At 44.3% G+C, this 14517-nt stretch overlaps 1 protein-coding gene across 3 annotated transcripts in view; it reads left to right on the top strand.

Moving 5' to 3' along the window:
- The first annotated feature begins 225 nt into the window (after nucleotides 1-225).
- ZDHHC20 (zinc finger DHHC-type palmitoyltransferase 20) overlaps nucleotides 226-14517 on the top strand; it is a 48749-nt gene continuing 34457 nt past the window's right edge. For 2 of the 3 annotated variants that reach the window (XM_038149843.1, XM_038149833.1), the window contains exon 1: nucleotides 1184-1395. In XM_038149843.1, the coding sequence (XP_038005771.1) occupies nucleotides 1278-1395 (118 nt within the window). In that variant the 5' untranslated portion in view covers nucleotides 1184-1277. Of the gene's footprint in view, nucleotides 245-1183; nucleotides 1396-14517 lie in introns of those variants that run through there. The other variant, XM_038149854.1, reaches the window with a different exon arrangement.

Below are 14517 nucleotides of genomic sequence, written 5' to 3'. Positions count from 1 at the left end.
ACGCGCTCCTGGCGCGAGCACCCTCTGGCTCGGCAGGGAGATGGGGAATTTTGCCATGGGGCGGGCCGTTCCGACCCCGGCATCCCACCCACAGCAATGCCAGAGCAAGGCTAAAGATTCCAGGCGATCCGGAGGCTGAGCTCCGCCAGGCAGCGCCGGCGGCGGTGCCCGCCCGAGGCCGCGGTGTGGCCGCAGCTGTCAGGCGCTCACCGCCGCCCAGGAAAAGCCGGTGAAACAAAGAGCCGTAAGTCCTTTCTAAGTTCTCTTTGCGGCACCCAACAGGCTGCTTGAGCGGTGTGAGTGCTCGGCGAGCAGGGGCAGGCAGCAGCCCGGCAGCGCCCGGAGCTGTCCCACCGCCATCCTGCCCGACACCGACCCGTCCGGCCAGGACCGGAAAAAGAGCAAAACCTGGAGGTTTCAGACCAGGTTTTATGGCTGGAGGAGGATCTCGCCCCGAGACGGCGCCGCTGGTGCCAACAGAGGGAGGCGGAGGGCGGCGGTGCCCCGAGGTGCAATGGCGAAGGATGCATCGGGAAGAAAGTGGCCAGCGGGTCGAAGGAGGGGATCATCCCCCACGACTCAGCCCCATTGAGGCCACATCTGGAGCGCTGTGTCCCGTTCTGGGCTCCTCAGTACAAGAAGGACAAGTTGCTACTGGAGAGGGTCCAGTGGAGGACCACAAGGATCATTAAGGAAAGTGGAGGCTCTCTCTTACGAGGAGAGACTCCAGGAGCTGGGTCTGTTTAGTTTAGAGAGGAGAAGACTGAGTGGAAATCTCGTCAATGCATGTAAATATCTCCAAGGCAGGAACCAAAGGGATGGTGCCAGGCTCTTTTCAGTGGTGCCCAGTGACAGGACGTGGAGCAATAACCATAAACTAAAACACAAGTTTCATCTCAACAGGAGGAAGAACTTTCCTTGGAGGGTGGGCAGAGCACAGGAGCAGGCTGCCCTGGCAGGTCATAGAGCCTTCCTCTCTGGAGAGATTCCAAACCCGCCTGGACGCGTTCCTGTGTCACCTGCTCTAGGTGCTTTGGCAAGGGAGGGTTGGACCGGATGATCTGCAGAGCTCCCTTCCATCCCTTACCGCTCTGCGAGCCAGCGAGGCGCTCCGGCACCCCGAGAAGGGGGCGGTGGCGGGCGCTGGGGCCTCCCCTGTCCCGCCCACTGCGGCCCGCCCAGGGCCCGCCCGGGGCCGGCTCCGCAGCGGCGGCCGGAGCTGCAGCCGCCGCCCGCCCGTCGCAGCGCCGGCGCTGCCGCGGTGCCCGGCAGGGAAGATGGCGCCGTCCCACGTCCTCAAGTGCTGCCAGAAGGTGCTGGCCTGGGTGCCCGTGGCCTTCATCGCCCTGGTCGTGGCCTGGTCCTACTACGCCTACGTGGTGGAGCTGTGTGTGTGTGAGTGGACCGGGAGGGTCGCGGGCACCGGGAGCTGCCCACCGGGCGGGCAGGACCCTCCGCCGGCCGCCTCCTCCCCTGCGCCCCGGCGGGCTCGCTTCTCCCTGCGCCCGCCTCAGGCTTTCGCTCAGGCGGCGGAAGGAGACCCTGCCTCGGGCGCTCCCTCCGGGCCGGGTTTACCTGTTGTCCTCCCGCCCTCAGGTGCCTCATGGTGGCGGGGTCCCGGCCCGGGGCCGCCCGCGGAGATTCGGGGGAGAGGAGGAGGCCCAGGGTGCTTCTTCTGGGGACAGGGACTTCTCGAGAGCTCAACCCCTCGTGTCTCCTCGTGAGGGGTTTCCCCTCTGTTTCACTGTTGTTCATCCATCTGATGTATCCAGTAACTCCTTAAGGGTGTGTAGGGGGTTCCTCTCCCTGCTTTCCATTCAGAAGCCCGGTGCCGTTGAAGCATTATGAGTCTGGAAACATCCAACTTAAGCGGGCTGGGGAAAGGATTTAGGTCTTACGGGGTTTTGTCAGGCCGTATCCAGGCTTTCTGGACGAGGGCTCGTCTTTATATAATGCTGCCCATGCCGATCAGGGCGATATTTTTTACCCTTTACTGTCTTCAGGAGGAAAGTTCCGTTCAGGAGGATGTCTGCTTTCCCTGGGCAGGGTAAATGGAGGGGAACTGTGATGTGCAGTATTCATCAGAATAGCTGGAACTTGGAAGCAGCATAGGAAAACTAAGGAACGGGCTATTGAGCGTTTGGTGTGTTTGAGTAAGGAAGCTGAAATGAGGAAGAACCTCGAAAGTACTAAGAACTATTTTAAGCTACATATAGGTTTGTCTAGTGTCTGTAGGTCCTGGTACTACTTCTTATTTGTGTAAACTACATGCTTTGATATCCCTAACTAGAAAAGAAACGTTTGCATGTATTTTGTGTCTGGGTAAACTGGTATATACAGCCTTTCATTAGCAATAATCAGTTTGGTTTTTTCTGCGTTGGCTTAGTGGTTTGGATAACTTTTCTGTATGCTGATGTTATTTCACAGCCTTCTGTATTTGGAGATCTCGACTGGAGCACGAACCACTGGCACAAATGTTATTTGAGCTTCAAATAGTAGAGACATAGCTGTAAAATAATGCTTGTTGAGTTACTATGTGAAATGTTGACATGGGATAGCTGCAAATTGTCAGCGTATCCAAACTTGCCAAATAACTATTGTTCAGTTGTCTATGTGAATAAGTAGGTTTTCTGGGAAATTATGCTTAAAACTGTAAACATTTGAAAACAAATTTGAGTCAGTCTACTGGAGGTCTGTGGCATGGGTAGCTGTAACAGTAGTCCTGAAAGGGGCTGTGTGAGGTTATAGACTCACATTTTGCAAGTTTTCTGTACCCACTACAGTCTAATTAGTATGACAAAAGGCAGATTAGGGCTATTTTTAAACAAAGAACAAAAACTCAGGGATTAAGAGGCTTGCCTAGGGTCGAACAGGTGGTCTCTGCTTGAATTGGGAAAAGAGCCTCAAGCTCTGAGTCCCAGCTTGATCACAGAATGGGTCAGGACTAGGTGCTGGGGAATGATTCATCTATCGTGAGCACAGAGAAGCTGAAAAGAGCTCTTCTGAGTTCATTAAGGTTTCGTTTGTGTGAAAATTATTGAGAAGATTGGCTCCTGTTGATGCAAGAGCTTCTGTGTCTCTAAATCTGGTTTCTAGAAGACTGGCACTCTTTGCTCATGAATCAGCTCTATTAATGTCTGTGCATACAGGCTTATAAGAAAAAGTGTCATTTAATAAGCAAAATATTTACTTACTTTTGTTGCTGCCACTGAATTTTTCCATTGTTACTTGTCTAAATCATGCTCGATGGCCAAGGATTTTATTTGTCTTGTGAGTTTTTTCTGTTGTGAGTTTGGAGGGTTTTGGGTTTTGTTGTTTATTTTTAATCTGTTGAATTTTGTTTACACTCTTGAGAAAAAGTCATCTCACCAAGGGAGAGGAAAGGGATTTTGTGTTTGGGTCTTTTTGGCATTGTGGGTTTGTTCCTTTGCGTGTTTTTACTATGTGGTTGAGTTCAAACCAGGATTGAGAGGATTTAGAGCAAAATACAAGATTTTCTGTTTGTCTTGGCAGGTAGGTTTTCTTTCTGCTGGTATTCCCTGTGTTCTATTTGTTTTGGGAAGGACAGCACTGTGTACTATGAGGAAGAGCAAGGATGTGCTTCCAGCACACATCTGATGAATGAGGCAGCGCTGGCCTTTGCCGGTGTTCACACAGGGTGGGTGCAGAAGCAGGGCTTATGGCTTTGGTAAGAGGCTGATCTGTGCCTGGTAAAGAAAAGAGAGACGGAGGAAGGTAAGCTTTAGAAATGAGGAAACGCAATAGAAAATTTTGACTAAATACTGGGTAAAAGAGAAATTGAAACCCCACAGACATCAATGATGTTTTTTCAAAGTTTACTCTTAAAAAAAATCAATAACTGTTCAGATGTGATGCTAACAAGGAAACAGGAAGAGAGAAAGCCTGCATTTTCCCAATTACTACTTCTTCCTGGTTTGTTGGGGTCTTGTCCTTGGTCATTTATTAAAGGTTGAATATATATTCAGTTAGTAGATCAAGTGGGAAGCCAGGCTTAGTGTAGTATCATAAAGGAGATGATGGTGAAGTTGGGGCTGCTTCTTTCGTCACCTCACCCTTTTCCTTTCAGTTTTGCTTCTCTGTGCTGTTTGCCCCACCCTCCTCTGACAGGGTGCTCACATATTGCGCAATGTCTTTTGGTGTCTGATGGACTCAGGCTTCTCTGTAATTCACTCCTAGTATGTATTTACTGGGTTATGCCTCTTCTATAACCCTAAATTATATTACTTACACACTGGCTGTGAACACCGAGGAGGACTGGTGTGGATAAGATGAAAGGAGACTCATGAGCTTGTCTGTTGTTTTCCTCCCATGGGAACTGCCAGCATCGTTCTGTCTCTCAGAAGATGTTGAACACTGGCTTGTTTAGACCACTATTGCTGAGTAGTTGTGATCCATCAAGTAAATTAGCTATTAAGCTAATTGGAAAGGTGAAAACAGCCAAATGTGTGTAAGTTGAGGGAATGTCAGCATAGTGTAAAAATTCAGTGAATATGTGTAACTGAAGGAACTACAAAACACTCGAGGCAGGAAATAGAAAAATCTGACTGAACACTTTCTTACTAGATTATTTCTTCTTTTCACACATAACTTGCCCAGAACTCTGTTTGCAACAAAACACACCTAGCAATACATAAAGGATGTTGTAAAATAGCTTTTTGTTAGTTTGAAACCATTTAGTGTGTTCCTTCATGTTATCAAAACATGTTTTGCTTTAACACTGCTTTTGTAAACAATGGCTATATTATGCTGCTGCTGAATTGGACTGATTGTGTTTGCTTACCACATCCCTCAGATGCTTGGAAAGAGTGAAGCGCTTCTCTCATGGTTGGCTTTCATTTATGGCTGGCTTGGATCTTATTATCTATCCCAAACGTTTTTGTAGGTGGTGGGCTGTAGTGCAGACTGATTACAGGGTGGTCACAAGACACTGTTTTGCCACATGTAGTTGGTGGGTGAAGTCAGCTCATTTCTTACAGGCAATCCTTTTGCCAAAACACTTGCAGGCTTTGGTAGTGCAGTCTTGCACTGAGAAAAAGAAGAGTTAGTTAACTTCGAGTTGTCTGCAGCCCCTAACTAAAGTGTTCTGACTGCTGTTACTAAAAAGGAAAAAAAAAAAGCTAAAAATCCTGATCAGGTTAGCTTTTTACTTCTATGCTGAAGACTACATTTTCTGAAAATCACAGTCCTGACTCTTTTCCTGAGCCAGGAGTTTTCAGAATAATGAAAATTAACTTTTTTACATATTTAGTAGGCTTGTGAATGAATGAGTGTTTTCATGCCTCAGGGTCTGCAAAGTATGAAAAACTCTGATTTTGAAAGCTATGGGAGAAACTAGCTGTGTATTCTTTTCATAGCATCTAGTTGCAGAAGGTTTGCTTTTTTTTGATACAGTGTAATGTCTAGGATGTCTAAAATACTGGCAAACAAAGCAGTTTGTAATTTGGAATGCATAACTTCTTGTTAGTAGAACAAATTATACTCCTTGCTGTTGCAGGAGACTGCAGTGTCTCTTGTCAGTAGGGAGCTAGCTCTGATTTCCCCACAGCATGTCCCTTATGAGAAGCACATGGTGATCCCTTGTAACGCTCCCCATCTGAAGAGTCTGTTGCATAAACAGAGAGAAGGTAATTCCATCTGCCTCCTCCGAAAGAAATCTCTACTGAAAATGCTAATGCAGTTTCTCTCAAGCGATGGCAAGGTGAGACCAACAGCAGTCCTGATTTCAAACTACAGAAAAAGCTGAAGTATCAGCTTTGAGGTACAACATTTGCATGTTAGACATGTAAAAGGCATTCCCATAGGAAAAGAGGGTCTCCTGTCAAGAAAAGGAAAGCAAATTAGACAGGTTAAATCATTAGTTAGTTAACTATGTTTGTGTGCCTCTCATGAATTTAAAAATACAGAAATTGAACCACTCTGCATACACTTAATTTTGTTGTAATCTCTCTGCATAAGCATGCATATTATCATCTTAAGTGAGGACCTTTTCTGTTATTATAAATAATTAGAATTCCTGTTGAGGTGGTCAGACTGGATACAGATTATTGGAAAATGAAGTGCTCAGCTGAGGACAAAGATTGTCTTCTATGGTGCCTTGCACTGTATTGGTCATACTAGTTTATAGGGACAGGTGGACAAGTGCCTTTTATATTAAAATGCAATCTGCTCTCTTGGCAGTCTTCTAATGAAAAAATTGTTCCAAGTGCAACAGCCTGGTTTCTTGAGTTACCTTGTATCTGCTCTTTCTTCTGTCATCAGGAGGACTCCATCCCTCTTCTCTCTCCCAGCCCTCTGTCTGCAGTGCCCGCCCCAGCCCCTGCATCTGCTAAACCATTCCTGACAGCTCTGCAGCAGTTGGCATCTTTCCTTGATCCCTAATTACTATTTGGTCAAAAAGAAGTGTGGTGCAGTGACCAGTTTGGTGTTGCCTAGCTTGCTCAGGGGACTAGGCAGAAAATGAGCAGCTGAGCTCAGAGCAGCTCTGTGCCAACAGGGAATTTGGGCTTGTCACTTCTGCTGCTGTCACAGCTTTGATGAAATTTAGTGGTACGTACTTTGTGTGAGACCTACCGTGAGCCTCAGCACTTGTCTGAAACTGGTCTATGGGCAGGATGGTTTTGGAGTAGGGTAGAGAAGGGGCTTAGGGGAAGCAAGGAGCTGAGTACGTGTCTGAGCTAAAGCAGGAGCTCTTCCAGTGGTTTTACTTCTTGTAGCCGTGATCACTCATTGCTGCAGTGCTTCCTGATTGCCTTCTAGATGTGGACTATAAAGCTTTTCTTCTTGCTGTTAAAGGGCTTGGATAGCATGAGTATTTAATAGTATGGAAAACAACTTCTCTCAGTTTTTTTTCTCTGGTAACAGCAGTAGGAGATTTCTGTATGCCTCTAGAGTTAGAACAGTGATCTAAATGTCACTTTCATTTTTAATCAGGAGTTTTATGTTGCTTCATCACTTATGAGTCTCTGTTTTCCTACAAGATGCTATGGATAAAAGGACCAGAATTTCAAGTGTATATTTTCAGTAGACATTACTTTGAGGTCATTGACCCTCTACATACAGTGAACTTCAGGTTCTTCTGTCTGTTGAAATTTCAGTAATTAAAACTTTGTTCTCTACTGACTCATATTTTTATGAGTTAATGTAATATGCTTTTCATAATAAAAGAATTTGCAGGGTTTAAAAATGGGTTTCAGAGCTGAGTTCTTGTGTACCTGTGATAGTTGAAATGCTTGGATGGCACTGAACCTGCTTTTACTCTTGGAACTTGAGACTGTGATGGAAAATGGGAGTAAGGTGGATTCTAATTGTCTGCCTAAAATTGTGCCTGTAAATGCTGAGGGTTCACGCTGTTCATTTTTCACCCATTCAGTGCATCACTTTGTTAAACTGTAGGAGTTTATGCTGGTTTAACATGTACTTTTCTTACAAGTGTTACAAACTGTAGGTTCCTGAAACAGCTTTTATGGAGTTTTGATCTCAGTCATTAAACTCTTCCAGCTGGTGAATAATCTTCCTGTAATAGGATGAGTATCCATTTTTTTTCTCATTAGAATGTATAAAATGTAACAGAAACATTTGGAAAGTAAGCACAGACCACTTTTTTTTTTTTTTTTTTTTTTTTTTTTTGTGTGTGTGTGTAAGCTGAATCTCCACCAAGGTGTGATTCAGTTATAAAAGAGATAATGAGATTGCAACAAATTCATTTGTTCTTTTAGCCGCTTCCCTAATATTACCTCCTTATGCTGTCATTAAACTGTTTTCTGTGGGATGTGCTTAACTCCTTCTCTCCCGCATCAAGAAACAAACAAGCCAGATTTTTCTCACTTTTCTGCTTTCCTTCCTTCCCACAACCATCAGTGGTATACCTAATCTTTGACCATCTTCCCTTATCTGTGCTAGAAGTCAAGTTCCCCCTCTGCAGCATTTCAAGCCTCTGCTTTTCCTTTTTTTTCTCAAAAGACCAAATGGCTCATCCATTCCTTTTTCATCTTTTCTTCTGACTCTTAAAATTGTCTTGTGAGAAAGGCAAGCGGATCACGAGAGCAGCATGCTTTGCCTTTGCAGTTTCTGCAGCAGTCTCTCTGGTGCTGTACATGGTGCAGCATTGTCTTAAATGTGAAGCATGGAACCATTTCAATCATATGATCTACAGAGAGGGGGCTTCAAAGCAGCATTCTTTTGTTTGTGATATTTCACTTGTGCATCTCAATGTGTGTTTGTCTCCAGTGTGGGAGATTTTTATGCATCTCTTGTGAAGTGCTAAGCACAGAGATAGCTGTTTGGGCTTTGGGGTTTTTTTCCTTTTTTAAACCTTTTTGTGACAAAAAAAATTTAGAGCTTGAAGAAATTAATCTAGAATTAGGCAAGCTGCCAGTGCAGAGAGAATGAAACAAAGTTTAGATTAAATTTAAATAACCTTGAAAGAAACAGACATTATTTGTTTGAGGAGACCTAAACACATAGTTATTGTGTAAGCTGGTTTGCAGTTGTGTGTGGTGGACTTAAAAACTTATGTCAAGTACCTCATCTACTGCCTTGTCATGGGTGTGAATGCAGAGAACCTGTTACTGTATCATTCTTCATGACGAGTAGTCATTGCTTTTAGCTTTGTCAAGTCTGGATTTAAAAAAGCAGAGAAAGGAAGTGTATTTCCACATATTGCTTTGTGATTGACTGAAGGATTTCACATCTGTTGGTTTGTGACCTGCAGATTTACCCTGAACACTGCAAAGGAGCCAAAAACTTTGGAGCAGAGCTCTTGGAGCAGTGTGGTTTCTGTTCTGTTTTGAAAAATCCTATGTGACTAACACTCAAGTGGCTTTTTTTACAGTATCTGAAAAAGGATGCAATGTATGCATCAGATTTTTGTGGGGATGTTTTGTGTGTGTATATTTTTATCTATTTAATCTGCTGCTCCTTAAGTTTCATGTTGGGGGATTTAAATAATTGTATTTTTGAAAAGTTTGACTTCAGCTTTGTAATTGCATGCAGAGATACTATGGCTGTGTTCCATGGTAGATACCCGCTGAGATAAAGCTAAAGCAGCAAGCGGTGCAGAGAGTAGGCTTGAACTTGTGTAATAATTAATAATTTAGACAAATAATAAATTTTGGCAGTGGAAAGCTTAAAGACCATTGAGTACTAAATTCAGTTATGTTTTTTTCTCTTTTGTGGGGCTATTTTCTGTTAACATCCTCAAAGCTGTAAATATCCTGTGTTTCTCACTACTTCCCACACTTGCAGAACCCTATTGCCAAGTTAAGAGTGGAAGTGGGAATCTGTTTGTGAGCAGAAACAATGATCTGGGAGAGCTTTTAGGCACATGCAGGGCCTCAGGAGCTGTGCTTCCATGCCTCAGGATTTGTGGTGGTCTCCTACCACGTGACCATGCTCTCCTCTTGCTGCACGCCTTCTCTGGAGTCTTTAATCAAGCAGATGCACACCCTGCCCCCATCCCAAATGATGTCTCTGTGGATCCTCTCAGGAGACGACAGGTTTCAACAGGGATCTGGCCAACTCACACCTAGAAGCAATCACTCTCCTGATCAAACTTCCTACAACTCACTGTGGTTGCTGACTTTTGTGTTAAACCAGTAGCAGTCGTTTCTTGGACATCACAAACATTGGTTCCCACCAGAGTGCCTCACTTCACCTACAACCAAGGATGTTCTTGCAACTGTGTTCCTACGGTGGGCCATAGCCAAGGAAAACGGCAGAAGTTAATTCTCTCACTAGGAGCCATGCGTGCTTCAAGCCCTGCTTATTTCTTGTTAGGCAGCATGCCAGCCCTGCTATGTTACCTCCAGTGCTTTTCCCTGGGAGCCCTAATGCATCTCTGAGGAGCAGTAGGCAGAACTGTTTTCCCCTTGGCACCCATTGAATTAGGATTTACAGTATTTCAGTTAGTATTCCTAGAGTCCTGACTTTATGCTTTCCGAGAATATGTGGTGAACTGTCAGCAGGCAGGTGAGCTCTTTTTGGTTTATTTGTTTGCTGGAAGCAGTAGCTACTGAATGAGAGCTCTTGGATGAGAGGCTCTGCTCTTTTGTATGCTTACCTCTCTGTTGGCTCTGGACTACTATCAAAGATTTAGTCTGGATATTCTGGAGTATCCAAAAATTCCTTTGCAGTGGCTCGTACAGTCTTTGTGCTGTTACTTTTTCATATTCCTAAGTAATCTGGTACTTAAATGAGAGCTGGTGCAACAAAATGGTGTCCTTCTGACCTTGTCCTCTATCCAAAACTTTCTGTCCTTTTATTACCAGTGGATTTTTCCCCTCTGCAGCACCTGGATCTTTTTTTTTATGTGTCTAGGGAGTTTTTCTTCCTTTTTGCAAAGAAGCTAGAGGGTGTAGATTTAGCTAGTCAAGCTTTGTCTCGGGATGTCTCAGTCTAAGTAAGGTTTAATGTATAACATTTTGTTTTACAAAAAGAACAAGCAGCAAAGCCTCCAGCATCAAAAGATGGCAGCATTTGTTACCAATCAACTTCATAAGCCATATATGAACAGATTCCCTAAATCACCATGAGAAGTCTTTAAACCTTTGTTTATTCCATAAATAGTCTTACAATTTAAAAATTACTAAATATTTATTAGTATTTACAAGTCCAGTTTGTGGAAGACAGGAGTTCCCCATCACTACTCTCCCACAACTAATATACTTGTTTTTAAATGACATGTTTTTCAATACAAAAATTCCTTAAAGGGCTGAGTCCAGGAGCTTGGCTTATTAATGTCTAGATGGGAATCCACGTAGATTACATTACTGGCTGCTCTGTTGTCAATGTACTGCTGGCTGAAAATCAACTCTTAACATAGGCAGTTCCATATTTAACCTCAGGTGGCAAATACCAGTCAAACCTGACCAACATTGCCAACTTGAGACTTCACTTAGGGAATCCAGTGACATAATGCATGAAGGGAGGTCGGCTTGATGGGCAGTTTGATTTCTTCCATTACTCAGTGAACTTGGTGACAGCAAAATCCTCCTCTCGGAAAACAGAGTGCCTAATACTTTGTAAGGAGATTTACAAGGAGATCTTTATCCACAGAGTTTTGCAAGGAGATTTTATCCTCACATTTCAGGAAACACTTGTTGCAAGCTCGGCCAGTAAGTAAGCAAGGAAACTGATTTTGGAAGAGTCTGAAGCCAAACATGAAAAAGGTGCCTGATTTGCAAAGCAGGTTCCTCCCGGCTGCCGACCATGCTCACTGCTGGGTGAGGGTTCAGGTCTGCAGGTCACAGCGGCTGTGTCTGGAATTTTTGTTCTCCATGAACTGACACCTCTGCTCTCCTGCCAGCTGTGTGGAATGGATAAATAAAGACTTGCTTATTTTCATCTGTCTGGTGTAGAAGTAAATGGATTTACTAGTAATGTCCTCAGCCATAAGGCAGTCAGCTTTAAGTGACCTTTCTATTCAAGGCAGGTATTGACTGGCAGTCACAAACTGCAAATTGGTGTTCTTTTTATCAAAAAGAATTGGTAAATTGTTAAGTACTTGAAAAATACTGCTATGAAAATGTATGTTGGTTGGGTGGGATTTTTGCTTGCTTTGGTTTTTATTTTAAATATGCTGACAGTTTCTGGTGTTACCTGCAGAATGCCTGATCTTGTGCAGGGTGTGTAAGACAGCTCTGTACAGCACAGTGTTTGTCAACACCAGCTGATTATCCTGTTTGTCACTCCTGTCTCTTGCAAGTGTCCTAGTAGTGTCAGCGACAGAACTACTGAAGTTATTCCTAACACAACAAGCAGTTTTACATGAGTAGATACTGGAGTGTAGTGTTACTATGAGCTTGATCTTGCGAGCCTGAGGATAAAAACCTTTCCTTCAAATGCAAATGAAATTAATTAGTGGTGTGGACATTAGCTAGCTCCACTCAGATGCTTCTGAGTTTCCATGCCTTTCTGTCAATTCTGCTTTTTCCTGTTTGCTGATGTGCCAGAGAGAGCACAGCTCTCTGACTGAGGCAAGTAAGAGCTCTCTTTGTCTTTCGAGAAGAAGCCAGGCTTTCTTTTGGCTCTGTCTGATAGCTTAAAGACAATATTGGAAGCAATTTATGCACAGCACTTCCATGCTACTGAGCAATAAAGCTGTTACTGTTATGATAAAGCAGAATTTTTGGTAAAAAATTGAATGAAGTCCAGTAATATGAGTAACCAGCTGAAGAAAGTGTGTAGAAGTAATTCTAGGGTTTAAAACCCATCAAAATGCAAATAGAATGAGCAGTGTCAATAGTAATTAAATAGCCAAAGAAAATCAAGTTACATTAGGGGGGTTTTGAGCAATTATGGTAAATTGAAAGTGAGTAGTGCTTCTTGGGGAATGAGGCTTTTCAGGGACAGTAGACCGGGTGCATTGCTGGAGCTGAGTGCTAACTTTGTATTTAGAAAAATCCTTTAGTTATTGGGCTGATACATCTCTTAATACACAGTAGTTGGTGTGGATGCACATGTGGAACTGAGGTTAAGACTTGGCCACACTTCCTTCTGCGTGCTGACCAAGTGTATCTCTTGGTTTTGAAATAATTTTAGAAGTGCGGGCACCCTTGTTGAGAAGACCATTAGGAGACCTTTTTAGAATATTTTGTAGATGCAAAGGTAAGGAGCCATCTGTAGGATTTCGTGGGTTCCAGAAGTCAGCTGCCTTTGTAGCTATGTTTTGAACTGTGTAAGTGGTAGCACAGAATTTCCTGTTCCCACAATACGTGGCAGAAATCTTTCCAGTTGTCATAGCTAAATTCATTGCTAAATGTAACTCAGTACCCAAGAAGTATCTTGCATTGCTTATGCTAATTTCTGCTGTAGACTGGTTGTATTTATGCATGTACTCTCTGTATTGAGGCTGAAAAGGCCTTGGTTAAATAAAAAGTTGCTTTATTATTGTGATAAGAGAGTATTTTCTGGGCAGCAAGCCTCCAGCTGCTCTCAATTACTTGTTCTAGTGAAAGACTCATGTTCATATTGTTTAAACCATAAAATAAATCATAATGATAGCTGGTAACAAGTAACAGGAACATTCTGCAGTGCAGGTTGAACTGCCTCGTTTGAAATATGAGTTCATTTTGCCTGTCCCTGTGATAATGCTTCTCTGAATCCTGTACCAATGGGCATGGCGATCACTAATGTAGGAAATGTAGTCATAAAACAGAGCATCCCCCTTTATACCAGTGTTTCTTCCCTGGCTGCATTTTCTTCCTCCTATTTCCTCCCACCCCAGATTTCTTGCATATACGCACTACCTGCAGTGTCTTTGAAGGCATCATCTTGTGATCATTTGAAGTCACAAGGTGACTCTCTCTAGTGCTCCTGCTGAGCACAGGATGTGTGAGGAGTTTGGGCTCTGGCTTGTCGGAATCCACAACATCCCTCTGGATGTCCTGGATGGCCAGAGCCGCTGGCAGGGGGCTCTGAGACCCTGGCATGCAGCCAAAGACACACGTGGGATTTTGATCTTAGCCCGTGGAGCAAATTACCAACTCTGTATGAAGAATTACAAGCCACACACAAAGGTTTAGGTATTGTAGTAGAAGTAGTCACGAAGTGAAGGGAAGGATTTTTGAGTGCTGTACAGGGGGGTTTAAGCCTTGTATGCAGGGGTCCAAGTTTTGTACACGGGGGTCAGGGGTTCTAAGATGGAGGAATTTGGGTGTGCTCTGTCCTCCTTCTTTCTCCTTCCTAGCCTCCATGTCTTTGGTGATGTTGGCACTCACAGATTGGTTTAGAGTAGAAAGTCACTATTCAATATAGATAGTAGGCATTGGGGAAAAGGTATAAACATGTAACACGTAATGTATGATATAAAAGATGGCACCAGCCCCCTGGGAGGGCAGTGTGCCTTTGTCTGACCTGCTGAACGGGCCACAGCAGTTCAGGGAGAAGAATCTTTCAGATAACCAACAATAAACAACCTTGAGACCAGACAACAGAAGACTACTGAGTCTCTCTTTGAAGGCACGGGTTGGAGCAGAGACTTTTCCATCTTTCGGGGTCACCCCAGTCTGGGGCACGAGACCCCACACTGGCTCGTGCTTTGAGGCATCGGTGGCCCTGACAGCATTTCTGTCCCCTCTCATGACTGTGTATGACCCAGGACAGTGAGAGGTCACTGGCTGCCATTCCCCCTTCACCCCACAACGCCCTGCTGTTTGTGGTCACACAAACTTGTAGTGTGGTAGCTACCGACTTCATTGATAGCTCAAACATGACCCTGAATGCAAGCTCTCACTTTTTCTCTGTTTGTCTGCCATAGGGGAGTGGGTAGGTAGTTAAGAGGGGTAACTTTATACACCCTTGCAGCAAGAGTTTTCCACCGCAGGTCACGCCTCTGAGACAAGCATCGTGTCAGACCTGGCTGATGGTGCAGCCCTGCTGCAGACCAGCCCCAGGCAGTGCTGCTGCTGAGGCACATGGAGTGGCAATGTGACTCTTGGTGCTGGCTCAGCACAAAGGAGCCACATCTCCTGCAGAACCGTTCTATAAAATGTTGCTTTC

Source organism: Motacilla alba, chromosome 1, assembly GCF_015832195.1.
Source record: "Motacilla alba alba isolate MOTALB_02 chromosome 1, Motacilla_alba_V1.0_pri, whole genome shotgun sequence".
Classification (NCBI taxonomy): Eukaryota; Metazoa; Chordata; class Aves; order Passeriformes; family Motacillidae; genus Motacilla; species Motacilla alba.
This window is presented reverse-complemented; position numbering and strand designations above follow the sequence as displayed.